Here is a 27,936-nt window from a genome sequence, read left to right as displayed (position 1 = left end):
AATGAACATCTGAACACACACACACACACACACACACACACACACACACACACACAGAAGAGATTTCAGTAAGTCACTTAAGAACAAAAGTCCTGATAGTTCACACACAAATACATCAGCAGGCACAAAATCACACTTTGTGCACAGTCAGCTTGTCTGTGTGTCTGTTTCCTTCTGTGGTGGAGCGCAGGGCCACTGAGAGTTCACACACACACACACACACACACAACTCTGGTCAATGACACCCTTAATATTATTATATTTTTATATAATTTACATCAAAGGACCCATACCCTACATTCTTCCTGCGCTGAAAATTTTCTCCAACTTATAACATTTGGCGGTTTTATGTATAAAAACCAGCCATAAGTCAGTTTTTATGACAATTTTTTACCTCTCTTTATCCTTTTCAATTAAACAGGCTGGTTTTGTTACTGTGCTTTTAGGACTAACGTATATAAATGAGCTCTTCTGACTGGCTGTCCTGTATTTCTCTTCATTCAAACATTAATGGACTGTACGTACTGTATGGGCACATTTTTGTTCATCAAGATACAATGTAAATGTATCCACAAAGATAAAACAATGGATTTAAGCTCAGCTGTGCACCTTAAATAATTTTAAAGGTACACTATACTGACTTTCCTAGTGGGAAATGTGCATATTTGTACCTTTATTTGTTCCTGTTCATATTCTAATCTTTGTGTTTTTCCATGATATGGGCCCTGAGACATGAATGGCTATGGAGAAGCAGGAATCAGTCACTGAGGCAAAATGTAAATCACTAGGGATGCACCAATGTGGAATTTTTGGGCTAATAACAATAATAAATAACTACCGCTCTACTGTGGTTGATACTGATGAGTGATGCTTTTACTTTCTGCATTTTGAACTACTTTATTTGCATTTTAAAAGAAGTTCATACTTTAAACCCATTTAAAGCAAAGGTGAACCTAAGGCAGGATGCTAGCTGCGTCATATTCTACACAGATCACTGGAGCAATGAGTTTTCAAATGATTAATTAGCGGTACTGAAAGTCTGCAGCATGTTCTCTCTTTCACTGTGCCTCGTCTGAACCTTCGTTTCAAATTGCAATTCTGCACAAACTGTGAAAAACGTCCACACCGCTGTTATTTTCACTCTGCAGAGTGTGACTGCACATGCATAAGTGCATGAGCAGAAACAGGGTGTCACCTGTAATTCCAATATCATATCAATGAGAACAACAATGATAATAATGAAATATCCTCAGTGACTGGGCACTAAAATATCAGTCAATATATTGTGCACACCTGCACAATTTCTATTGCTAGTATTAAAATACATCACCAAAACATAAAACATAAAATGCACCACAAACATAAAATATACAGAAGTGTGTTCTCCATAGAGTATGTGTTAACTTATTTCCAGTTAGAAAACAATGTCATTTGACCAGAACTTATAGACAAAGAGTTTGTGTTAGTATGTGTTGTGCTGGAACAAGTGGATCAGACACAGCAGTGCTGCTGGAGTTTTTAACAGCTCAGTGTCACTGCTGGACTGAGAACAGTCCACCAACCAAAACTACTCAGCCAATAGCGTCCTATGTGTAGCATCCTGTGACCATTGACGAAGCACTAAAAGATGACCCGCACGAACTGTGCAGCAGTAGATGAGCCATCATCTCTGACAGGGTGGACCAACAAGGTCGGTGTGTCTAATGGAGGGGGCAGTGAGTGGACACAGTTTAAAAACTCCAGCAATACTGCTGTAACTGATCCACTCAGACCAGCACAACACACAATAACGCACCACCACCATAACGGTGTCAGTGCAGTGCTGAGAATGGTCCATGACCCAAATAATACCTACTCCGGGGTGGTCCTGTGGAGGTCCTGACCACTGAAGAACAGGGCATGCAAAGAAACAAATGGACTACAGTCTGTAACTGTACAACTACAAAGTGCTCCGATATGGTAAGGATACAAGGAGGTGGTTTGATACATATATACATAGCTTCTATATTTATTGCACCAAAAATGGTTCTGCTATCATTATTTAAAAACATAAAACCTTTTTCAGTTCCTGATCACGCGTGTGTTCAGTGAGGCGAGTGAAGTAAAAGAAGATGACATGAAAAGAAAAAAAAAAACATGAAAGTAAACTTTGGGGACTGCAAGCGTTCACCAAACGAAACAGCAAAGCCACAACATGAGGCGATGCTATAAGTGCATTGAGGCTTAGGCAGCCCTTTACTTTTACAGTGTGGCCTGACAAAGCCTAAATACTGTGCAATTATATTTCCACTGCTCACTTCAACTGTATCTGTTGGGCTATGGTCCAGAAGGATGTTTTTGATGTGGTTGAAGTCCAGAGGCCTCCACAGGAAAAAAGAAACAAAGAAGAGAAACGAGAATGCGCTCCCCCATGCTGCACAGACCGTACACTACTGCCGCCAGAGATGGTAGCCGTGGCAACAGCCTGTGTTTTGCTGTTTGTTGACGGTTTCAAAAACAGATATTTCACTAAGCTGAACTCTTGCGCTGCTGTGAGATACGAAACAGCCAGGGGCTCTTTAGCTAAGAGCTGACCTGGTTCAACAACACTCTTCCCCACAACAAATCAACACACAAACAGCATTTTACTAGCAGACTAAAGGGGCTATCAACACAGACATTTCAACAGAAGGCTTAAAGTACTTCAGTACACAGGTTCCCTCTCACTCCAAATGTAGCTGATTAGCCAGAACGTGTGGTGTCTGAGGTGTGCTTAGCTGCAAAGCTAATGTTGCTAACAAGTAATGGAAGCCAACAGCTACCAGGTTAGCACTGTGCAAACGATATGGATGCATGAGCACACATTTGCCTAAAACCATGTGAAGCTGTTATCTATAAAATACCGTTATCTATAACAATGAGCAAAAGTTGAGCCAAAATTCAGGCCTCAAGATGGCTGCTATTACTGCTTTAGCCACACCATGCTCTCATTCATTTTTGTAGATGCAGTACGCCAGTGCCAGAAACCACATAAGAAAGTAGCGTTGTTAGTTGTAAATGTAAAAAACATGATTTCAATAAAATATCATTTCAAGTTACATCGATTTTGGGACACTTTGCACTGAGACAGCAGCACCTACTTCTCTTTCAACCACTCTATATAGGCTAAACAGTCCTCCTGAAAGCATGCTCAAAGTCTTCAGGGGAAGGCTGTTCACTTGGACGCCATCTTTGCAATGCTGCTGGGCAGTTATTTCTAGCCATACGAGCCCAAAATACTCAAAACTGAATGTAAAATAAATTTTTCAAAGTTTCAAAAGCATTGGCATTAAAATCTGACAAAAACCTGATAAATTGTTCACAGCGTTTGGCTCAACAACACACAAAAAAGTATTTTTTGTGTTGTTGTGGTTACTACACTTGCATAGATCTCCACAATGAGGGGGGCGTGACCATCAAACTGACTAGTTCTTTTGACTGAAGGGCAGGACGCCCTTCTCCTTCTCCACAAGCAGATGCTGTGTTGAGCATTACAAGCTTTTCCATTTATTTTCCATCCTTTGACAAGTCTCCTCCTTTACAGCTTCTCTGAAACGGTGCACACTTTCAACCACAGATTGCAAGAGCACAGACTACAGCTTGCTAGCAACTAACTTTACATAAAAGTGTCACAGGTTTGTGACTGCACAGTAGCTAAAATGAAACTTACACAACTTCCCCAGCCTTGATGCCCCCATCGCAATTTTTTTTAAATATGCTGCGGCATCAAATTCAAAATAGGCAAATATTTTTCAAAAAACAATAACATTTCTCAGTTTCAACATTTGATATGGTGTCTTTGTACTATTGTCAATAAAATCTAGTCCCCTAACTGAACAAAGTTTAAGGCAAGCATGTGATTATTTAGACACACAGTTAGCATCAAGTTAGCCTCACAGCTCCGGTGCAAAACTAAAGAAGCACATTTCAGACGCTGTTTTGGCCCATTTGGCTATGTTCGAGGTAAAGAGGGGGAAACGGTGAACATTAGATTTTTTGGCTTTAAGAAAAGGCCTGGACACCACAAAAGGCCAAATGCTCTAACATAACCACATTTTCATAGCTCCTAATTTCTGCATTGTTTTGCTGGCCCAGACAAAGACTGGGAAAGAAAGACGTCCCCATGTGACCCTTCCCTTTTGTCCTCCATTCTGTCATTCTCTCCTTCAGCTCTCACGCTGTCCTTTATTCTTTTCTCTACTCTCATGCCTTCCTCTTTTTTCCATTCTCTGACCATTTTCTCTCTCTCTTTCCCTTTTTCTCTCTCTCCATAACCTTTCAACATTTTCTCCGTGTGATTACCCCCCCTCCTTGTGTGTGTGTGTGTGTGTGTGTGCACAGAGGTTGCCAGACAGTCTGTGTGTGTGTGTGTGTTTCTCCCCAGAGAGACAAAGCCCTCCTTCTTCCAGGGGAAAGCCCCCACCCTGCCGGAATTCTGCCCCCACCCACGATCCAGCGAGTGAGTGAGAGAGAGAGAGACAGAGTGAGAGAGAAACAGAGAGAGAGAGAGAGAGAGAGAGAGAGAGAGAGAGAGAGAGAGAGAGAGAGAGAGAGAGTGAGTAGAAACAATGTACAGAGAGAGAAGTAAGGCAAAAGACACAGACTCTCAGCATCTTACAGTTCTGCAATGACCGACTGTTTTTTGTTTTTTTTTCCCTCTGCAGTCTCATGATTTCTTCTCATGAGCTTGCATCATCTGTATGGCTATCACGATATTTTGGCGGTCATTTGCACAACACGCTCTAAATCTCAATATTTTTCCTTCTTTTCTGAGGCTAGCTTGAAAGTTACTGTGGTCAGCAAGAGACTGAAGGGGCACAATCCCACTACCCCATCTGAAAAGGACTACGCTAAGCAGGCCTGTGAACCAGGGGCATAGCTACAAGGTGGCTTGGAGGGGCCTAGATCGTTCCATGTGAAATTAGGATAGATTAGGTGTATTGTTTTTGGTTGTGTAATTGAGTTAATATCAGCATGGTGGTAAACTGACTGCTGTTTCCAACCTGCCTAGTTTAGATTAGCTACAACAACACAGTCCAGCTCAGTACCAGAACATTTTAAACTGAAAACTCAACATTATGCATGTGGTTGCAAGATGGATGGATCAGTTGGATTTCAACATTCCTTTCAAAACATATTTGTCTGAACAGACAACCGAATGCACTGAAGTAAAAATTAAAAGTATCTCCAGTAACTCACGTTACATGTTTCATATTTGAAGCCCATTTAAATCATTTAACTGTGCCTTGACTGAGGCCTAAAACAAAGAAAGCGCCATTCTCCCAAACAGGACAGCATTAAAAGCTAGAGAGCCGAAAGATCGGTCATACATTAACCCAAACTGTGACCAATTAACCCCAGTGGACAGGCAAGTCAGTCAAGAGCTGATGTTTAACTAGTATTAGTGATTGCACCAAAATTACAAACTCAGTATTTACACACTTTTTCTCTTGTCATCTACATTAGCCTTATACCTCCATTTCAAAATGAAATGTTTTAGTCAACTGCCTACATTTTAACGGAGAAAACTGTGTAAATTAGATTTTGTGTCCAATTTTTGGGATATCTGCAAACTGCTCTAAGGACATTCATACATTCTCAAAGTGCGCCAAAATGCTTAGACTTAAGTCAAACTATATGAGTGCCTTTTTAGTTTGTGTGTGTGTATATATATATATATATATATATATATATATATATATATATATATATATATATATACACTGCTTGTATAGCAGTACAGGTTTACTGTCCTCTGAAAATAACTGAACACACAGCCATTAATGTCTAAATAGCTGGAAACACAAGTGAATACACCTCACAGTGAACATGTCCAAACTGGGCTCAAAGTGTCAATATTTTGTGTGACCACCATCATTATCTAGCACTGTCTTAACCCTCTTGGGCATGGAATTCACCAGAGCTGCACAAGCTGCTACTGTAATCCTCTTCCACTCCTCCATGATGACATCACGGAGCTGGTGGATGTTAGACACCTTGCGCTCCTCCTTCTTCTGTTTGAGGACGCCCCACAGGTGCTCAATGGGGTTTAGGTCTGGAGACATACTTGGCCAGTCCATCACCTTTAACTTCAGCAAGGCAGTTGTCATCTTCAAGGTGTATTTTGGGTGATTATTGTGTTGGAAAACTGCCATGCAGCGCAGTTTCTGAAGGGAGGGGATCATGCTTTGCTTCAGAATGTCACAGCACATGTTGGAATTCACGTTTTCCTCAATGAACCGCAGCTCCGGAGTGCCGGCAAAACAAATGCAGCTCCAGACCATGATGCTACCACCACCATGCTTGACTGGATTGAGACAGTTGTCTTGGTACTCCTCCCCAGAGCGCCTTCACAACATTCTGGACACCATCTGAATCAAACAAGTTAATCTTGGTCTCATCAGACCACAGGACAAGGTTCCACTAATTCATATTCTTGGACTGCTCATCTTCAGCAAACAGGTTCCAGGCTTTCTTGTACATCAGCTTCAGAAGAGGCTTCCTTCTGGATGACAGCCATGCAGACCGAGTAGATGCATTGTGTGGCGTATGGTCTGAGCACTGACAGGTTGACCTCCCTCTTCTCCAACCTCTGCAGCAAGGCTGGCAGCACTCATGCATCTAGGATGACCAACACAAACTGTGCAGCAGCAGACTTTGACTATCTATCGTCTCTGACTTTACATCTACAAGGTGGACTGACAAGGTAGGAGTGTCTAATAGAGTGGACAGTGAGTGGACACAGAAACGTGTATTTCAATAACAGAACCCCTAAATAAAAGGCTACAGACTGACTTGTTTCCCCTCTCAAGCCAGTATTCGCTTCTGATTGAGCTCCCGACCTGGAAAACCACTTCACAATGTCATAGATTTGCCAGAATGGAAAAATTGGGGTAATAATTTACGATTAAAAATCGTAATGTGTGCCTAGCTTTTCACAAATGGTCCATACACTAAAAAAATGCACTAATGCATTGTGGTGCTTTGGTTTTGACTAATGTATATAAAAAAAGACCTAGTTGCTAAAGTTTAAACCAGAGTTTGGGTTTTTGCGACACTGTATGTTCATCATTTTGTTCTGCTGGTAACACTGCTAGGGTTAAAATGTACCAAATTACACGTAAGTGCTTGTTTATAGGTGAAAAATTTAGCAGGGATACAAATGCTCTATAACTGCAAAATACACTCATACTGCCACCATTTAAGGCAATAAATCACAATCAACCCAATAGTAATAAACCTTAGTTCATGTCTGTTTCTTTGCAACTGATTTCTGAATTTGAATGTAACCAATCAAGTTTCTGTTACAATACATTCTACAGTGCTGAGGTGCTGTCAATTAAAGCAGAAAACATGCTCTGAGGTTGAACCCTCTTGTTTGGTGTAGTGCATCACAAAAGTGCGTTCCCACCAGCTGCCAACTGAACCAGGCTAGCAAACCAATGACTGCCATTTTCGCCGGACCATTATTCAGTTGTTAGTGCACATCCACATATGGATGGGATGTTCACACCTGTCAAAAGGGACCTAGCTTCAGACAAATCAGGTGTGTTTAATGAGGCAGCGTGCTGAAGTCTGCAGTGCTTTGGCCTGCAAGGACTGGATCCTGACACATGTGGGACAGAGGGTTAATTTATATGTTGCAGCTTTCTACAGCATAAGTATTGCAAAGGCCAATATCACAAAAACATAGTTACTAACAATTCACAAACAATGCTCAATGCCAGCTGCCACCAATAAAACACAAACCCACTGACCCAGAGCTGGGCTGTGTAGTGTCATGCTGGCCATTCTGAACAATGGGCTGGGTTGTGCTGAACGGCCAAAGAGAACCAGATACAGAATTAAAAAAAAGAAAAAAAAAAGAAAAAGAAAACACACACACACACACACACACACACACACCAGAGAAAAATGTGCTCGGGGCCTGGAAAAGTTTCATTCTTTCGTTCGGATCCCTCTCGACTTCCTGTGTTGGATGACCCTTCAGAGTCTTTGTTTTCCTTCTCTACTCGTCCTGTTTTTTCTTCCCTCTCTCGCTCGCTCTCTCTCAAAAATATAGCATGAATAAAATTGCTGCCAATCTCTTTCTCTTTCAGTTCCTCACATCGCTCTCGCTCTCTCTCTCTCTCTATTTCGTAATCTCTCTTTCATCAAAAATGTTCACCCAAACAACTCACTTTTGGATATTTAACCCCTAATACTACTTGTTCAGGGATTCTTCTTATGCTTATAAAATTATTTAATAACTATTATGATATGTTCAGTATCTACTTGGGGCAGTTTAGGGCTGGAGGTTAGGGAACCGGCCCTGTGACCAGAAGGTTGCCGGTTTGATCCCCGGAGCCAACCGTATGTGACTGAAGTGCCCTTGAGCAAGGCACCTAACCCCCAATTGCTCCCCAGGCGCTGCAGATAGGGCTGCCCACCACTCCGGGCAAGTGTGCTCACTGCCCTCTAGTGTGTGTGTTCACTAGTGTGTATGTGGCATTTCACTTCATGGATGGGTTAAATGCGGAGGTGAAATTTCACCGTTATGGGATAAATAAGGGTCACTTAACTACTATGAACTATTCCAAGCACTACAAATGATTCTGTAACGAGTATGATTTGTCTTGTAACTACTATTAATAATTTAGTAACTACTATTAATTATTCAGTTACTATGAAGTATTCAGCCTTCCGCCCGATGACTGCTGGGATAGGCTCCAGCACCCCCCGTGACCCTGACGGAGAAGCTTAGAAAATGGATAGGTGGATGGACAATGAAGTATTCAATAACAACAATGAAGGATTCAGTCTACTATGAATTATTCCATAACTGCTTTGAATTCTATGGTAACTAGTAAGAAGTATGCAGTAAGTAGCATGAGTTTATTTGGTAACTACTATGAATTATTCAGTAGCTGCTCAGAATTATGTAGTAACTACTATGAATAATTCCATAGATGTTATGTATATTAAGATTTAATTAATAACTAGTGTATATTTTATCAGTAATTACTATTAATCATTCTTCATCAAACTTTGTAGAAGCACACTTACCGCTCAACTCTGTTTATAAGACCAAACAAACACCCACGATTGGCTGACATCACTCTCTATCCACAGGGAAAATAAATGAAGCCATGATTTCTTACTCGGGCCAGTTATGTGGTCCTGGCTATAGATGGCTGTGGCATTTTTGGGAATCAAACTCAGGTCTAGGCCCAATAGGGAACAATTTTCTAAGCCAACTGCATAATCATCCACCACACTTTCTGTATTGTACTGTAATATCAGATTGACATATGCATTATGTGAACACTTCAGGCATTTTTTGGGTACATTTCATCTTGACAGGCTAAATTCATGTAATAATAACTGGCATTAAACTTGTCAACTGTTGCCATGCGGTTAAACTGGCTGAGGTACAGAATCAGCTACTGCCCATCTAACTATACTGAAGTTACCATGTGAGCATATTTGACCTTTTTGGAAATACATTGTCATGATATTCAGTGTCAGTTCATGGTATTTATTATAGCAGCATAATACTGTTAGCACATATATTCTCAATAGTTCTAAATGCAACACTTTATGACAGCCATAAGGTTTCAGGAACAAGTAAGTCATGGATAACACATTGTTTAAGCTCACATGGGATAATAAGACTACCATAAAAAGCTCATAACATGTCAACACAATCTTATGTTATTCATGTTATTCTCAGCTGTAAAGTGTAGGTTTCAACCCCCTAAATTTGAATCAGCAAACAGCAAATTTGTGGACAAAACTTTGGATCACATCCCCAGTTCTGTAGCACCTGCTCTGCATTACAACTGGGGTTTGCCATCTGAGGCCTTGTGGTTTCCAGAAAAATGCAGCTGCCCACATTGTCAGCCAAGCACTTCAGAGAAATACCATTTAAATCCCTGGTTAATTTGTTTTCTTGGCACAGGCTATGTCAAAATACTGTCAAAATGGATTGCCAAACAAAGTATCCATGGGCCAAATTAGACCCACTGGGCAGTGGAAGCCTGAGAGCCAGTGAAGCTGCTCTAAATAAAAGAAATATGCACATGTTTTACAACCTAATCTCTATCTGCTGCGTGTTTATTGTAGTGTTGATTACCAGAAACATTCATTTTGATGTGTACAGAAAACCCATTGACTCAGAGCACAATTAATGTAAAAGTCAATGGGCAGTTGGTTGAAAAACGTGGTGGATTTTCACTGAGTTCTCTCTCAACCACAGAGTTCTTGAGAAAGGCACTTTTAAGTTGGTCTTACGAGAAGAAGATTCTCCACATAGTTGGCAAATCTAAAAGCGTCCACTACATGTAATAATAATCTAGCTGGAATGCAACATAATATATCTGGACACTGCAGAAACTAACTGCCCTCTTTTCTGCCCATTGAACATTCACTGGTGTTCAAACCAAAAACTAAACAGGTGTCAACTAGAGATGTGAGCAGGTCCTACAGTGCTCAAAAGACATGAGGACAAAAGACCTCATGTAGAAGACAAGTTTTCATCAGCATCCAACATTGTACCAGCTAGCAATAGCTTATTAGCTTATCTTACTCATCCAGTGCAGCTTTTCTGAATAATAAATGCTATACACCGTTTAACTTCCAGTGCTATCACCTAAAAACTAAGCCTACAGCTCTTCGCTAATTTTGGTCCAAGTCTCATTTTCCCCTTTTTTTACTGTTGCATTATCTTTCCTTTTGGTTTAATTGGATATTCAACTCTTATGAAAGGCACGTTCCCAGTACCAACTGAAAGCTACCCAAAGCTTGCTTAAATCTAGGCCCAATGCACAGCTGTTTTTCTGTTCCACCAGATCCAATTCAATGCAAAAGGATAGTTAAGGAATAGTTTGGACCAGTAATTTAATTTTGCCCATTATCACAAATATAGTTGATCAACCAAGACATGTTTGGTGTCAGAAGTTTGCTTCTTTAGTTTTGCAGTGGAGCCACAAGGCTAATGTGGCTAGCATGTAATGGACGTTTATGTATTTCCACTAGTACTATGCTAAGTGCATGTCTAAATTTATACTGAGCTGTTAAGTGATAACTTATAGACTTGCTTATGAGCTTTCAACCTACTTTTATCTATAAACATAAATAAAGGTACAGACTTAATACAGGCCTCTACAGCTGCAGACTTTAGTTACACACCATTATATCTATATTTATAGATACTATGTCATACAGTGTCAGAAACCACATAAGCAAGTATATATAAGAAATTCTATATATGTTAGCTACATTAGCCTCGTAGCGCCAGTGCTCCCACTCCAAACTTAGACACATATCATGTCCAGGCTGGAGGACTACATTTGGGGTAAGAGGGAAATCTGTGCAAAATTCATTTTTTGCTGAACTATTGCTTTGATGAACTGGATGATGTTAGGGTTGGGGTTAGAAAAGCGTTATAAAAGCGTCCCTTTTGGAATGCGTCTGACTCACTCCTCATTAAATGACAGTGGCCTGTATGAGGGGAATCCCATGCCAACCTAGTACCTGCCCCACTTCCACATCCCATCTCCGGATACAGACAGCTTAGCCTTTCCAAAATAAAGAGACAATACAGCCCGGGCCCACGGCAGCCGCTTTTCCTTATCAGTCTCGGCCAAAGAAGAGAGGGAGAGAGGGGAAAAAAGCTGACTAGTGCCCTCCATTTCCTGCCCTCCTTCAGCAGGACGGCTTACAGCGGGGTGTCAAATTCTAGACTCGGATTAGTGCTTCCCCCGCTGCAGCTCCATCTCACCTCATTTAACTCATTTGCTCAATTATCAGGTGTGCTAGAACAGGGAAGCAGCTCATTAAGGAATACTGTGGCATTCTCAACCCACATCTATTACCAATAATCATTTCAACATGTTCCCTGAAAAGAAACTTTTAGGTTCCAAACTCATTTACAATAGAAGCCAATGAGGAAAAGACTATATAACTGGCAGGTGCTAAAGCTTCTAGTGTGTTTTGAGTGAACAGGTTTTCTGTTTCAGTTTTAGGTACAAGGAAACGCACTGAAATTATTGTCCATGGTAATCCAAGGTACAACACAGATGCAACACATTGAGGTCAAAACACCCTTCTACATACTACATGCATGCTGATTGTAAGCAATATACAATATGTGACCAACACCAATTTCTCCAAGGCTGGATTCCTCAATCAGCTGAATAACTTAAGCCAAAAATGCATAGTGTCCAACAGAACCATTCATTGTTGGACAGGCTTGATGTTTGGCTTAGCTTATGAGGCTAACTGTTCGATAAAGCAGTAGCTATAAATTTAACCAGATAACTTGAGCCCACAGCCAAGAAAAGAAGTAGGACACTGCTACTGAACCATACTAGATTTTCGGTTTGAGTAAGGTTATCCAGCTAACAGGAATTCTGCCTTGTAAAAAAGTATTTCTCTATCATAACAAATAATTTAAGTCCAAAGTGTCATATGGCCAATAGAAGTGCTCCTTCCACTCTCGTCTACTATTGGACAGGCTGGACCTCTTGCTGAACTAAGATATTTCGCTCACTGAAATACCAACAGATCTCAATAAAAAGGAAATGAAGTCTGTGTGATGATTTAAAGCTCTCTCAATTTTCCATGCACTTCCATTTCAGCCTACCCAAATACTTCCCGATACACAATTTTAGTGAAATAAAGGTAGACTACAGAGTCTTTTCAAAGCTAAACTGTTTACGTAGATCTGCCATGGAAAAAAACAAGACCAAGATAATCAGGCTTGACTATTCAGAACAGTCGGTGAATTACACTATTACACTATAACAAAGCAAAGACATTGTATTTTTGCAACTGCATGAAATGGTCAGACATCATGTCTACAAACTTAAGAACCCGTGTAAACAATCTAGTCCCCAAAATGTCCTTCAGATAATAAGAGTAATTATGAGAATGTAAAAATGCTGAAACGTGTAGGTGGCTGTCAGTGGAAAATTCCTCATACTGTACACACGGCACACGATATGACTGCAGCTGATTAAGTACTTCTTCCCATTTGTAGTTCACTGTAGTGGAAGTAAAGCGGCTTTATCTCTGAGCACCTGCCCATAGATACTGTAAGATCAAACCCTTCTGACTCCTCTGCACATCACGCCCTTTCATCTGAGCAGAATTCACGTCTAAATTACCCTCATGGAATCAACAAGTGGGCTGGAGGGAGCATGAAAGACTGAGAGAAAAAAAAGAGAGAAAGAGTATAAAAGAGAAAGTGATGAGAAAGAAAAGATAGAGAATAGAGACTGTCGGAAAAAGCTTGAGAGAAAAAACAGAAGAAAGAAAAAAACAGAAAGAGAGAGCATCAACATATGGAGATACAAGGGGAGAGCATGAAAGAGAAAGAAAAACAGAGGAGAAAGAGACATTGACAACATGACAGCGAGAGAGATCAAGAGAGAGAGAGGAAAAGAAACAGAATGAATGAAGGAGCTTCTGTTTTTCTGCTAACTAGAGGCCTTAAACGTGTGCAACACAATCACAATGCATTAGAAATAGAGAAGAACCAGGGATACTGTATCTGACGGCATGAGGGAGCGAGGGCCAGGAAAAAAGAAGGAGAGAGAAAGAGAGAAACAGTGCTGCTCCTGGGTTGAACTGAGTCTCTTCTGAAGAGAGGCCACTGACACTCAGTGCTTAGCTTGGCTCTTTCCCACGATTCCCCCGTACATGCTGCAGTGGGGAGAGTGCGTGTGGGCCTGGGTGAATATTTGTTTGACTGGGTGAGGCAGCTGCTCTGTGTGCATCAGTATACGAGTATACTCATTTCATTCAGTTTATATGTGCAAACGGGTAGCTTGTGTGCCACTGGCTGAGGACAGCACCGTGTGTGTGTGTGTGTGTGTGTGTGTGTGTGTGTGTGTGTGTGTGTGTGTGTGTGCAGAGCTAAAAGAGCTTCCTTTCTGTATTTGCTGGCTGTGGAATTTCAGTTATGGCCCTTGGCTTCACTCCAGGCCTTTCCCATCACTACACTTACTGCAAGCCTTGCCTTCTCACCATCCCCTGATAGGCCATCTATTCACAAACACAATTTATATGCACCAGATTTTTATCCACAACACCCAAGCAGAGGACACAACACATAACACGTACCTAACAAAACAATTTCCCCAGCACACACTGTAATAACAAGTTCTCCGTTTCTTGTCTGACAGATCCCACGACGGTCCTTTAAACTGTCTAACGTCCAAGTCTTAGACACTCAACTCACACAACTACGTTAGCATTTCTGATACATTATTAGAGAAATACTCTAATAATGTTCTAGAGCATCTTCCTGAGTCACAGCTGTTCACAGTGGTGGTGATAGGAACCAGACGTCTTCAAGTGACGATATACATTGCAGGTATTTTCGATAAAAGGATGAGCTGATGACTGAGTGAATGCAATTAGGACTTTTATCCTTCTTCGCCGTGGCCATAAAAAAATCTATCAAAAATCAATTTCAGCCTGTTGTGGAGGCCCCTTATATTTTTCAATAAATCTTGAAGAAAACTGTGTGTGTGAGGATCACATCCTCAACAGTGTAGCAAGGGTGTAGATTTGTTTATTTGCTCAGAGATTCACTATTATTACATTAAAAATGAACAATTAAGATTGATACAATATGTAGGAATTTTAGATCTGCCAAAGTGTTCTACCCTTTCATAACCTCTGCTCTAAGAAGCTCAGTATCAATTGTAGGTATCAGCCAACGTCTGGTCTGGCTAATCAATCAATTCTTCCTTAAAAAAAAAAGAAGATACGCTGGTGACAACACTGAACATGTGATGGCTGAAAGCACCGAAAAGTCACAGACAAAACTTTCTAGCTCACAAGACATCAAGAGTCTTTTTTACTGCATTAATGCCTGTTTGTGTTTATCTGAATATCATCTAGTGATTTTGCTGGTATAAATATATGGCTAAGATAACAGTTTGCTTAGGTGCCCAAGATTTCTGCACAATACTGTATATGTGCAGTGCTGATGCTTTGCTTCAATCAGTCAGTGAAATCCTGCTTTATTAGCATTTTTAGAACCAATATAATTAGTCTCATTGCTTTAGGAGGTGTGGTGCCACTTTGGGCTATAACCATTCATTGTTTCTCTAAGAAGGACATCTTATAGGAGAATAAAAAATATGGCCAAAAATATGGCCATCGGCAAGTGTGCACATGTGCAACCACTGAAGGACAGCTGACTTTTCCAAATGCTGTAAATAAATGAAAACATAACACAATGATCATGGATCATTGCTGATATTGAATATTATGGAAAAATACATAGTGATTGGATTATACATGGCAGCCTGCGACACTTAAGACACTGGCCCATATTAATCAAACCTCTCAAAGTAAAAATGCTAACTTGGGCTCAGTTTAGGCCTTTTGCATAGCACTGAGAAGGACTATATGGATTGATACACCTTGATCTTTGATCAGTGTCGTTACTCTGGCACGCTTGAAAAACATGGGCCATCGTAAGCTTCATCAGCTTTGTTCCAAATACCTCACTCTCTCCCTAGCTGTCCACACTTCACTTGACCCCTAGCGCACTTCGCACTCAGCGGTGAAACACGGCGACCTGCGTGACGCCCTGCCCTCTCTCTCTAACCCCTTTGGGAACAGGGCGAGACTTTTGAGAGCCGTTTGAGGACTGTGGAGGAAAAGCTGAGTTAAAAAGAGAAAAAAAAAGAAAACAAGAAAGAAAAACACAGGATACTGAACTCTGGCACGACAGAACTCAAGAGACAAGTAAGGACAGGCCCTGGACAAAGGAGTTTGGAAAGAATTAAAAAACAAGAGAGTGAGCAGAAGGGAGGGAGGGAGGGAGGGAGGGAGGGGGGTTGATAGAGATAGAGAGAGAGAGAGAGAGAGAGAGAGAGAGAGAAGGAGAGAGAGATAATATCACACAGTACAGTGAGTGGATTGTCTTCTAGCGTACAGAAAAGGCCTGTATTAAAAATGGTTTGTTTTTACGCAACTGAGGTGTTTTCCAGCCTAGTGCGCAGAGCCTGGGACATGCGTGGGAATACAATGAAGAATGAAGGGAGGCTGGGCTAAAGGTGTAAGAAGGAAAGGCAGATGAATAATGGATGAAAGGATGGAGAAAGAGAAGAGAGAACAAACAGTCGTGCTGACAGGAGGAAAGAGAGGGCCGGATGTGTTGCCTGAACTAAATGAAAGCCAGGAGGCAGAGCATTAAAGTGACTACAGAGAAAAAAAATCAGTATCATAGAACATTTTTTCAAGGGAGTGTGCACTCATGACCCTGAGAGAGAGAGAGAGAGAGAGAGAGAGAGAGAGAGAGAGAGAGAGAGAGAGACACACACAGGTGCTAGAAAAAGAGAGAGAGAGAGGAAGAAATCTCAAAGCAAAAGAAACGTCTCCACTCAAAGACCATTCATGTAAGGAAGCGTGTATGTGGTTACAGTTTCCGTGGGTGTTCAACACACCACGATTTATCTTCTGCCCAGTGTCAAACCTGAGCCACTCAGCCACTGAGCCACTGAGCCCAGAGCCCACACTGCAAACTGCTCTCTACTTGCAAAGATTAAAAGTATGACACTATTCTTGATTTAAAAGTATTTATATCATAACACAGCACTGATGTGAAAATATGCCACTTATATCATTATTCTAAGTGTTCTTTTTGTCTTTTTTAGACGAGGCAAAGCAGTGAAAAAAACTCAAACTTTTTTTTTGTTCTTCAGCAGATGTCATCTCTCTCTCTCTCTCTCTCTCTCTCTCATTTGTCAATAAATATTGACTGAAATTTCACCTGCAGTCTGGGTTGTGATTTCAGCACAATCCGTTTCCTGTTTTAAGACGTGTGCTCTGAGATTAAGAACTAGTTTTAAATTAAATGAAGGTTAGGCCTACTGATTTTAAAATGAGCCAACTTGGCTACATTCACATTACCAGGGTAAAGTGGCATGTCTGATTTTTTGCCCTAATGTGACTCAGATCTGATGTTTTCAGGGTTGTCTGGACACGCAAATCTGATCTTTTCAAATCTGACCTGAGCCACTTTTATATGTGGTCCTAGATTGGATGCGTGTCCGATTCATGGCATTGTGACCTTAACGTAATCGGAATTCATGTGCTTTTTTCCACTGTGCATGCGGCATCATTCAGCGTTACCACGGCAGCAGCGCTGAATAGACTTTAAAGCCTATAAACAGTGGAAAAGCAACACATCTCAGTTTTTTCACCTTTGTTTTGTTCTACTAATGCAGCTGAGAGCTTATCAGAGTTAGTTATCTTCAAAGCGAAGCTCGTTCTGCTGATTCATTCACGTGACGTTACTGAGTAGGATGTGGCATGTGGGTCATTGCAGGACACCAGTTCGTTCACATTAATGACAGATTTGAATCCCTTATCTAAAAAGTGTGAGCCATCATGTCAGAGAGATCAGATTTGAGCAAAAAATCAGATTTGAGCAATGAGGCTTATAATGTGAACGTAGCCCATGTTTCAAGTAACCACATAACCTTCCACCACTAGTAAGTCATTTACACTTAAATTAGTGATTTATTTTCTTGTTCTTCTGTCTTCATTGGTTCAGTGTGTCAAAATTAAGCACATTAAAACTTCTTTGCTAATTTTCAATGTACCTGTTTCTATGTTGTACCAAATCTGATGTCAAGTAATTTGATCTAAAAACCAGCATTTTCTACTTATTTCAAACCCTTTAACACTTATCAGAGCCTATTTATTTCTAGACTGGAATCAACTTATTTTAATGCATAGGTCTATCTACATATTGTTCAGTTCTAAAGTATTTAAAATGGTTTTATTGGGAAATATTGAGTTCATTATCAGGCAGATACTCAAGGATCAGGTATCCATACCAGGAGGGGAAAAGTGGCATTCCCTGCTTCTCAGGCTGTTTTCAAACATAAATATCCCCCCAAATGGCTTGATGTATTATTATTGACTATATTCCACTACTGTAAATATTTCCTCTACTCACATTTGTGCACTCATTGTATATTTAACAACAATTCCAAATCAAAATAGTTGATCCAAAACAGTTGAACCAAAACTAATCTGTAATATTTGCCCTAAATTTTTTCCTAAAAAAATAAACTGAATCAGTACAATCCACCTCCATTCAACTAGACTCCAACGTTTAAAAGCTCAAACAAAAAGGGCCTGTCCAGAAGGACTCCTCAAAGTCCACACATTGCCAACATCAATGCAGGGACAGATAAGTCAAGGCTCTGTGCACACCTTGCGCTAACGTGTCCTGGGTGATCCAATCTTAAGTGGACAGCGCTAAGTACAGGTGTGAAATACTTGCTAATCCTCAGTGGCTCAATACACATTACAAGCATATTATTGTTGCTGGAAGGAAACCTCGTATCTCCAAACTGGAAACTTAACCAGAAATGGAAAAAACCTACTTAATTTGTAATGTAAGTCAATGGAACCAGACTTATTTCCAAGTCTTTTTGCACACAATGTATAAAACTGAGGTACGAGGTTTTCCTCCAACGACAGCAGTTCAATGATAAGGTACATTAACAAACACATGCTTTTTAGCTCACACCAGAATATCTTATTCTCCACCATGTTGGTCAGACAATAAACAAAACAATCCTCTCTGACTGCTTCTAGCTTGCATCTCAAGGGATTTTGAGTAAGACGCTGCCGAGTCCTCATCAGTACAGTCCACACCAAAGACTGCAGTAAGGCCGCATACAGGACGCTCACAAGTGCACCTTTGAATGGGAAAGTGGGAAATGGGGCACTACACAGCTTTGCTGTGCTTGTAGGCACAAGACCACAGGACCAAAAGTTGGGACAGGGCTTAAAACTTCACATCACACAATAACCACAAATGAAGACACCAGCTTGTTGGAGTAGAGACAGACATTGTCTCTGAGGTCAAGTGTATGGGATATTTTGGCCAAGTAAAGTCCCATGACCTTGTGCATGGCTCTCCAGAGACCAGAATTTATTTACACTCAAGTAACCCTGAAATCTGAATCATACTACAGAAAGTTAAAGTTGCCTTTTTTCACTGCTCATGTTAGTGCTGACCAGTACATCGTCTAGGAGTGAACAGACGTCTATTAAATTGTTTTGTAGTTTAGCTTTAGCAGTTTTGCCCACAATGCACAGGTGCACGCAAATGTTTTGTTGATTAATGTTTAAAACACTCTACCAAAAAGACTACAGTGAAAACAAGCCATGCTGGTTAAGACATTATATTAGCAGCATTTAGGAAACACAGCTGTGTTAACTTTCATCAATAAAGGACAGTTTCAATATCATCCACTACCATCATATATTTGGATATTTGGAACTGCCCAGCAACACCTGATCAGTTCACTATCTATCCTGAGTGCACTGGACATGTGGCATGTAGCACTGTAATTGTGATTTTAAATGCATTTCTAACAAAAACTATGATTATCTTGACCTTTGCCTCTCTTATCAGTGATTGCATTCCATTTCACAACCTTCCCGGAAAAGACTGCGTGCAAACATGCATTCGATTGGATATTTAGGCCAAGAAAAGTCGCGTGACCTTGCTTGTGGCTATCCAGAGCTAAGAGTGTATTCCCGCACAATTAACTCAGTCCCCCCCCCACCCCCACCCCCACCAACTTTTATGTCGGAGCTTAAACACACCACAACAGGGAAGAGAGACAGAGCTGATAGCACACTCACGTCAAACCTTGCCCAACAGCCTGCTCAATGAATGGCTTCCTATTTTCTCACTTGAGTGTGAATAATCATATTACTACAACATACGTGTTTGTGTTGGCAACCAAAACGTCACACAAACTAATCCTCACAGACCTACAGCAAAAAAATAACATCACAAAACTTCACAATGTGAATTACAACATATAGGTTGCAATGGGCAAAATGCACCAGCAAAACAGTAGTGCTGCAACTATACAGAGCTGTAACACACTTGTTGCTGTTGTTGTTTACAGGCGTTCTATAATTGGTCTAATTGTGTCTTTATCATGATATATACAGTTGCTCATGATACCAGTGATATACTCAAAAAAAGCATACTGTGCATTTTTAAGGGGAATTCCAAAGTTATTCAGAGCAGTGCGATTTGAAATGCATTTTTGAGTTATAAACATCAGAACCCCTGTACACCACCACTATAAACAAATCTGAGTCACAAAGTTTCTCTATAATGAACCATTTCACATCAAACAACTCTGCATGACTTCACATCTGAACGAACTGAATTATGAAAACTGAAATTCTGAAAAATCGCTGGAATTCCCATTTTAAGAAGCATTTTTCTTGTTTAACTCCTGGAACTTTTGGTGTACCTTTCTGTTGTGAATCTTTAGGCTTATAGTTTAGTAACTACTATGAAATACCGGCTAATTACTTTAAAACTACTATGAAAGTCAGACTGTCATTCTTCAATTTACTTTGATAGTCTATGCACTAAAACACACCGGTGAACTCCTGATGTAACTTGATTAAGACTGACCTGCATTGGTTTGACCAAGATTTGGATTACATGACCTCCTGGATTCATTAAACAACCACAGAAGCACTCATCAGGGACCTTTAGTAATTGGTTGGAGGTCTATTTCGCATACCGCAGCTGTCTGTAACAAACAGTACACTTTTAAAAATAAAGGTGCCAAAAGGAAGTGGTTTAAGACACACTTCTAGGTCTCTAAAACCTTTCACTGGGCAGTTCTTTAAAGAACCATTCGTACAAATGAAAACCTAAAGAGCTTCACATAATGTGAAGGTTCCACTGACTTAGACATACAGATCCAGGAAAAGCTATCAGTAGATACTGAATTTTAACATTTCTTGGGTTTCTTCAAACTCACATATCTAATTTACAAAAACAATTCTTGAAAGAAGCGAAAATGGTTCTTCAGTTGTGGTCACCAAATCTATTCCTGGAGATCGCCCTTCCACCAAGCAACTTCAACCCCAAGCCCCACTTGATTCATCTCATTATTGCAATGAGAAGTTCTTGAAGGATGGTGACCAATATTCTATGTCAGTGGTCACCAGCTCTCTTCCTGGAGACCTACATTCCAGAGTACTTTCAAAGAGTATTGTTCCAAACTGCATCAGTAACATGCTTTCTCAAAATCTGACAAACTGATTGGAGTAGATCTCCAAGACCAGGCTTGTTGACCACTGTTCTATGTCATCGCTCCCAAGAGCTGTTTCAGCACCTTCATTTTTAAGAGTGCATCACAAAGGCCAGTATCACAATAGCAATTAGCACATTATATCATGCGGCTCAGCCCAGCAATGTGCCTCACTTACTGTTGTTCGATTTGAGGTCACGGTGGATGACCGGCACTATGGCCTCGCTGTGCAGGTATAGCATTCCACGGGCGATCTGCACGGCCCAGTTGACAAGGACGTGTGGCGGGATGCGTCTGCCGGCCAGTGCGCGGCTCAGAGGCCCTCCAGAGGCATACTCCATGATCAGGCACAGGTTGGGCTCCTGCAGGCACACCCCTTTGAGGGCGATGATGTTGGGGTGAGTCAGCATGGCGAAGAGCCGTGCTTCATTGCGCACGTTTTGTGCCGTCACACTGATTTCCTCGTCCGGATCCTGACGGGCCGCCTTGACGGCCACCAGGTCCCCTCTCCAGGTGCCCCGGTACACTTTCCCAAATCCGCCGACCCCTATGACCTCCTCCAGGCTCAACTCCCGGAAATCCACCACCTCTGGCTCAAACTGCAGCTCGTGCGCCACACCACTTACGTCAGGTGTCAGTTTGCCGTAGCCACCAGGCTTGAGCGAGACATAATTGGAGGGGAAGATGCCCACCTTGTTGTTCACTTTGCCAGCCCACCAGCCCTCATCTCCAGACACTTCAGAGTCCAAAGACAGGACCTCCACTACGTCCCCTTTGCGTAATGTCAGCTCATCCTTTCCAGAAGCTTCGTAATCAAACAGAGCAGTCCATACAGGGTTGCTGAAGCTTCCCTTCTGAGTTTCCTCCAGACTCTTCCAGTGAGCCAGAGGGCCGCGAGTGAATATGCTCTTCAGCGGCTCCATGGGGGGCTCTTTTTGCGCGAGGTGGCTCAAAATGTGATTCAGTTGGGATCGTTACAGGTGTGATCTTTCCAGCGCCTCTCTCCCTTTCCAAGCCCTCTATGAGGCTCATTAGAGCCTTCTGCACCCTGCTCCAAGGCCAAGCACCGCACTACCACGCAGCCATGGTCAGGCAGAGCACTCCTCAGAAACACCCCAACACCTGTGGACATGGAGATCACAGACCTAAGGCTCCATTAAAGCAAGCACTTTCCGAAATCCAGTCTCCAGGCCAGAGGAACTCAAGGGATCCTGCGTACGTGCCAACTTGGAAAAGGCCACCCAGACTCCATGCAGCTCCTTCAGGGCTTACTTCTGAGCTATAAAGATCACTGAAGGAAAATGAGCACACCTCGCATGCAAGACGTTCTGCATCAGAAATGATGTTAATGAAGAAACCAAGGAACTGTTGACCATCCAAACGTCAAAAAAGTAAGACGGATGGGGCACAGGGCGCAAGACCAAAGCAAAGGAGACCAGAACGTGTCCAAAAGCAGAAGGACAGATGGACGGGTTTCTACGTGAATGATGGAGATGGAGGAGGAGGAGGAGGGCAAAAAAGTCCAGTTAGTTGTCCATTTTGAGTTGTCAGTATTTTTAGACGTCCAGTGCTGTGGTCAGTCCGAGCAGGAAGCGCAGAGGCGCGCAGAAGAATGGCAGGAAAGGAGCGCTCAGAGTGCGCCAGCTCAGAGAGAGAGAGAGAGAGAGAGAGAGAGAGAGAGAGAGAGAGAGAGAGAGAGAGAGAGAGGGCTTTTTATTACTTTTATATAAAAAGCGTCTCACTAAAACTTCGAACTGAAGCGGATGTTTTTATTTCTGCCATTCTCCCCTCGCAGACCCTCCGCGCGCCTTCTCTCTCACTGTCAGTCACGGCGACAAAAAAAAAACCACTTCACTGCCACCGAGTTTGAACAGGAAGAACTTTGTCCGCTCTGTTTATGAAGACCAAAAACGAGCTCTGGCGGCCGACGTCTCTTTACCTCGCCCGGCCGTCGCGGATTTCACTCCGAAACACCCGACCTCGTCCTCCTTTTCAGCCAAAAACAGCCAATTACCCAGCCGAGCCGAGTCCTCTGCGCCGCAGCCTGTACTCTTCCCGTTGCCCGTGTAGTCGAACCACTCTACGTTGCTGCGAGTAGGCAGACTGGAGGGTGGGGCTTCGCGTCTTTCCTCTGGCTGCTGTCCAATATGCGCACTTGTGTCCTAACGAGGAGGCACTACAAGTGCGTAGAACGCTCAAACCGATTCTGGACGCGCACCTGCTGAGAGAATTCAAAGGGGAATTCAATCGACTTTTCAAAATTTTCGCAAAGCGATGTAAACAAAGTCACTCAGAGCGGTTTGATATGAAATGGTGGTGTTGTAGAGAAACTTACAGACTCAGGTTTCTTTACAGCGCTGGTGACCAAGAATGTCTGCAATGCAAATACAGCCATTTTATTTCCTATCTGAAACCACCAATGAGCCTACACAGGTCCTCTGAGATCTCCGTGTAATGTTGATGATGGTAGAATAGTGGAAAACCTAGGGACTATCTGCTATTCTGCCTCCGACATGAATGGATTCAAATAAAAGGATCAACCAGACGTTTCAGGCCAAAACTTTATCACAAAACTATCACAAAGCATTCTCAGGCCTCAGAAAGTGTTTTCATTACCATTTTATTCCTTTCTGTGAGGGAGCTTTTAGATATCTGGGGTAATACAGAAACGTCTGAAATCTGTTTAGTCACCATGACAACTTGAGTTAAGACTGAATTTAGAACAGAAGCTATTACAGAACAACATCTCTTCAGTTCATAGTCTTATCCAGTAACTCCAGATGAGGAAACAGTGTTACAGCAACATCCTAACTAGTCTTTACAGTGTATCACAGTGATGGTGGTGAATAATGAGGAGACAGAGCTGAACGTGTTTATTAGGAGGAACTACGTTAGCACATTGGCCAAAGTCTTTGGGAAACTGAAACTAACAACCCTTTTCTCTAGAACAGAGCATTTCATGCCAATTCACTCTGAATGAACCATTTAATTATGTGGAACTTTTGAAATATTGGTGGATTTCCACTTTTAACGGTCCACCTTTTTAGCCACTGTTGCTACATCAGTCAAACTATAAGCTCAGTCTTGTTGGCAGCATCGGAAACCCTCGATCTAACAGACATTTCCTTTTTACAAGATGTCCCGTGCTGACATGAACAGGTAACACAAAAGTTTGGGCACCCCAGGTCAAATGACACGGTTTGTTGATTTTCTAAGTGAACACATTTCCTACATAGAACACTCTTCTGTACATTTTAATGCACAATTACTGTTTATTCTCAATGAATGTAACATATTGGGGAAAATAAAACAAAAAAATGTGGACTGTGCAAAAGCTATGGCACATATAGGCCAACTTATGCACCCCCCCTTACATTACATTTACATTAATATTCATCTTTACACACCATGTTTTTAATCACGTGTAAACATTGTAGTGTCATGTTTGATTTATTAAGCCAACATTAGAGGCCAAGCTGGGAAAAGCTAACTAGTTATCTTAACATGGCTCAGTTCCGTTATTAATCTGTAGACTTTATGTTAAAATATTTTTAGCAAATACAGATAAAGTTTATCTCACATTAGAGCCAGTTTAATTTTGTCTGTCTGTCTGTTGGTAGTGTTGGCACTGAACAGTGATTTAGGATTAGTTTAACCCAAAATTTTCTCAGTTAAAGGAATGAAATAGAACAGCTCCACTCCTCAGTGTGTATCATTCCTCAGTAACACCTTTCCACATTTATCACTCTAATAATTCTAATCGACTAATTTACTGCCACTCCTGTTCTCACTCGCTTGTTGAAAATTTTCCTTCACTTGTAAGATATTTAGACTTGACTGTGATTGGCTGAGGAGTGTGTCAATCATAATTTAACAGTCAATTCATATATAATAAAACACTACAGCTGCATATATCCACCTATTTAGCCTACAGCAGTTTAACCCTGTCTGTTCACACTGAAGTTATAAGGAGTGTTTCAGCCCAGACTGCTTTTAAAATGAAGCACAGTGGACAGCCAATCAGAACAGAGCATTTACACATATAAATCTTCAAGGTACAATAACAAAAACAGCCTGTTTAATCCTGCTCTAGATTCTGTGCTGAAGTTAAGTTATTGGTATCGATATGTTAATGCTGAGCGATACCCAGCTCTACCCATCACACGTCATTTTCGTTTGTTCGTTTTTATGTGTCAAAAGCAGGTCTGGGGTGTGTCGTGAAGCCCAGCTAGCACTCTCCAAGCCACCAGAGGGCAATGTTCGGCTCATCCTGTTTGTAGGAAAAGCTGCTTTTCCATGTTAAACCCTTTGATGGCTCTCCACAGTGGTCCTTTGTTGTTAGGCTGCATCCCAAACCACTCACTGAACTGTTTCCCTTAATTTAACAGTGCAGACTTGGTTACAAAGGGCAAGAAAGTGTAGGAGAAAACAATTTGAAGGACTAGGGTTTAAGGGTGAAAGCAGAAGTCCTTTCTCACCCTCTTATCTCTTTTTTAAGGGTTAAAAACATACCCTCACACACACAGCTGAGTCATCATTTCTTCAGGAAGGATGCAGTTGTTTTCATGGCCCAGTAGCAGCGCCAGGTCTTACAATACGTAAAAGGAGGAACCGATAGAGAATGGGGAGCACACAAAACTGTCACGGCTCAGTTTCTCTGCAGAATTGTGCAACAGACTATAGTTATTTTGTCTTGTGGTTGTTTTTTAATTCATCATATCTCTATTGTGTGGAATTCTCCATTGTCTATGACAGGGCTGCCCAAAGTGTAGCCTGTGGGCCAAAGTTTGCTGATGAGGACATCTGATTTGGTCCACCACAAAGGTTTTCCTAGCCCCTCACCACCTCTCCCAAAGAAAGAACACAAATACCACATATATAACATATAAAATTCTTTCCCTCCTACTTTTTTGTATTTTTGAAGTATTTTAGTAAAAAAGTAATGGAATGTTATTAAACACAGTGCTGTGCAAAAGTCAGAGGCCACACCCATTCCCATTCATTTCTAGTCAAAATGGCCATTAGTGAGGGATGAGAAAGGCAAAAGAAAATAATAAACAGTTCAAAAAATGATTAAAAAAGCTCCACAGAAACATCTAACAACCAAGCAAGACCTGTTAGACCACCAAAACTGACCCCATCAGATAAACAGTAATTAAAGCATCATACATATAATATATTTTTTTTCTCAAATAACACAAATAAATAAAAAATGGTCTCAATTATTTGCACAGTACTGTGTATGACATCTGGCAATAACTTTCTACACTCAAACACAAGACAGGAAGGAAAAAAGGTACTGACATCATGAATGTAAAGCAGTTTGGCAGAAAAATCAGACACATCAGACAAACAAAAACCAAGAAAAAAAAGTTGTACACACATGAAATTGTGCTTTTATTTAAAAATCAAGGGTTGCTTAACTGCAGAAGGTGGTTTTGACAGTACAATGCAGTGACAATGATTTTCAGACTTTAGGACACATTTGCTTCATAACAATAGGGTCTAAGTGCTGAGCATGTGGGCATGAGGGACAGAGATGCAGACTCACTTCCTGCTCTAAACTGCAGGGGTGTTACTAAAATAAGGCCACACCTGTGGACTAAAACTGGGTTTCAGTTCTGAAACAAAAACAGGGTACACCATTTTTTTTTTAGATTTTAAGTTTAAAAATTAAACTCATGCTAAATCTAAATCTATATCCTTCAATCTGGATATTGGAAAAAGTGCCCTATAAATGATGATTTTGTATATAGTTAAGCTTATTACTATGGCAATGCCTTGGGTTTAAACAACTGTGGGGCTGCAGTTTCAGTCGAATTGTCAATATATGGCAATGTGTTGGTTTATATGACTTAAAAAAAACTTTGAATCCAAAATAGGCTTGGTTTATATGCTGGCTGTATGGACTGAAGAGTCAAAGGTACATTTTGAAACTTTGTGACTGCATGAAAAATGTGATTTTCTACGATACGGGCCCTTTAAGATTGCGTCCAAACAATTCAGACAGTGCTGTTTGGAACTCCCTCTATTACCACCGTTTCAGCTATAAAGCATGCTAATTTATGCAGAAATGCCACAACCGTGGTAAAACGAACATGGAGAACATGAAGCAAAAGTCTGCTAAATTGGTGTCTCTGTTTACAGCCATAAACTTCCTCTGAATGGAAATCACCCTCAGTAAAAAACCCTTTCAAAACTCCACCACATATCCATGTGATATTCCAGCAGGATTAGCATAGCACCATTTAATGACTTTCCCAAACAGATTAGCACAAAAACCTGTAATTATCAGAAGCTAATCTCAGTCATCAGAGCCATGACTCATTGGGGTTTTATCACATCACTGCAAAACACGGTTTGAGTGAACCAGTTGGATACAAAGCAAAGCATCTGTGCTGCAAAGCCACAGAGAGCTCCACATCTGGAGCACTGCAGCTTTCTCTGCACTAACAACTGTCAACTAAACAAGAAACTTCAAAAAAGGGAAACACTTCAGTTTTATTACTCGGGCGCAAATTTAGCTTGCCAGGATTTGAAACCCAGGAAGCTTCACATTCTCAGGCAGCACTATGATTGGTTCCTACTGATGGGTGGAAAATTGAGTGACTTTCATCAAAGCTTATCAAAGTTCTGCCTACTTTGGCAAGTGTTGCAGAGCTGGAGTTTTTAACACCTCAGTGTCACTGCTGGACTGAGAATAGCCCACCAACCAAAAATACCCAGCCAAGAGCTTCCTTTGTGCAGCGTCCCGTGACCACTGATGAAGGACTAGAGGATGACCCACACAAACTGGGCAGCAATAGACGAGCTATCGACG

The 27,936-nt window shown here is 41.3% G+C and overlaps 1 protein-coding gene across 1 annotated transcript in view; it reads right to left on the bottom strand.

Moving 5' to 3' along the window:
- LOC108427450 (mitogen-activated protein kinase kinase kinase 11) overlaps nt 1-23,166 on the bottom strand; it is a 59,215-nt gene extending 36,049 nt beyond the window's left edge. Inside the window, exon 1 of the mRNA XM_017697613.2 lies at nt 21,295-23,166. Coding sequence (XP_017553102.1) covers nt 21,295-22,039 — 745 coding nt within the window. The 5' untranslated portion in view covers nt 22,040-23,166. The remainder of the gene's footprint in view (nt 1-21,294) is intronic.
- Nucleotides 23,167-27,936: the final 4,770 nt, after the last annotated feature.

The sequence above is a fragment of the Pygocentrus nattereri genome, chromosome 22 (assembly GCF_015220715.1).
Source record: "Pygocentrus nattereri isolate fPygNat1 chromosome 22, fPygNat1.pri, whole genome shotgun sequence".
Lineage (NCBI taxonomy): Eukaryota > Metazoa > Chordata > Actinopteri > Characiformes > Serrasalmidae > Pygocentrus > Pygocentrus nattereri.
Note: the sequence above shows the minus strand (reverse complement) of the source record. Positions and strands in the feature narration are given on the sequence as shown.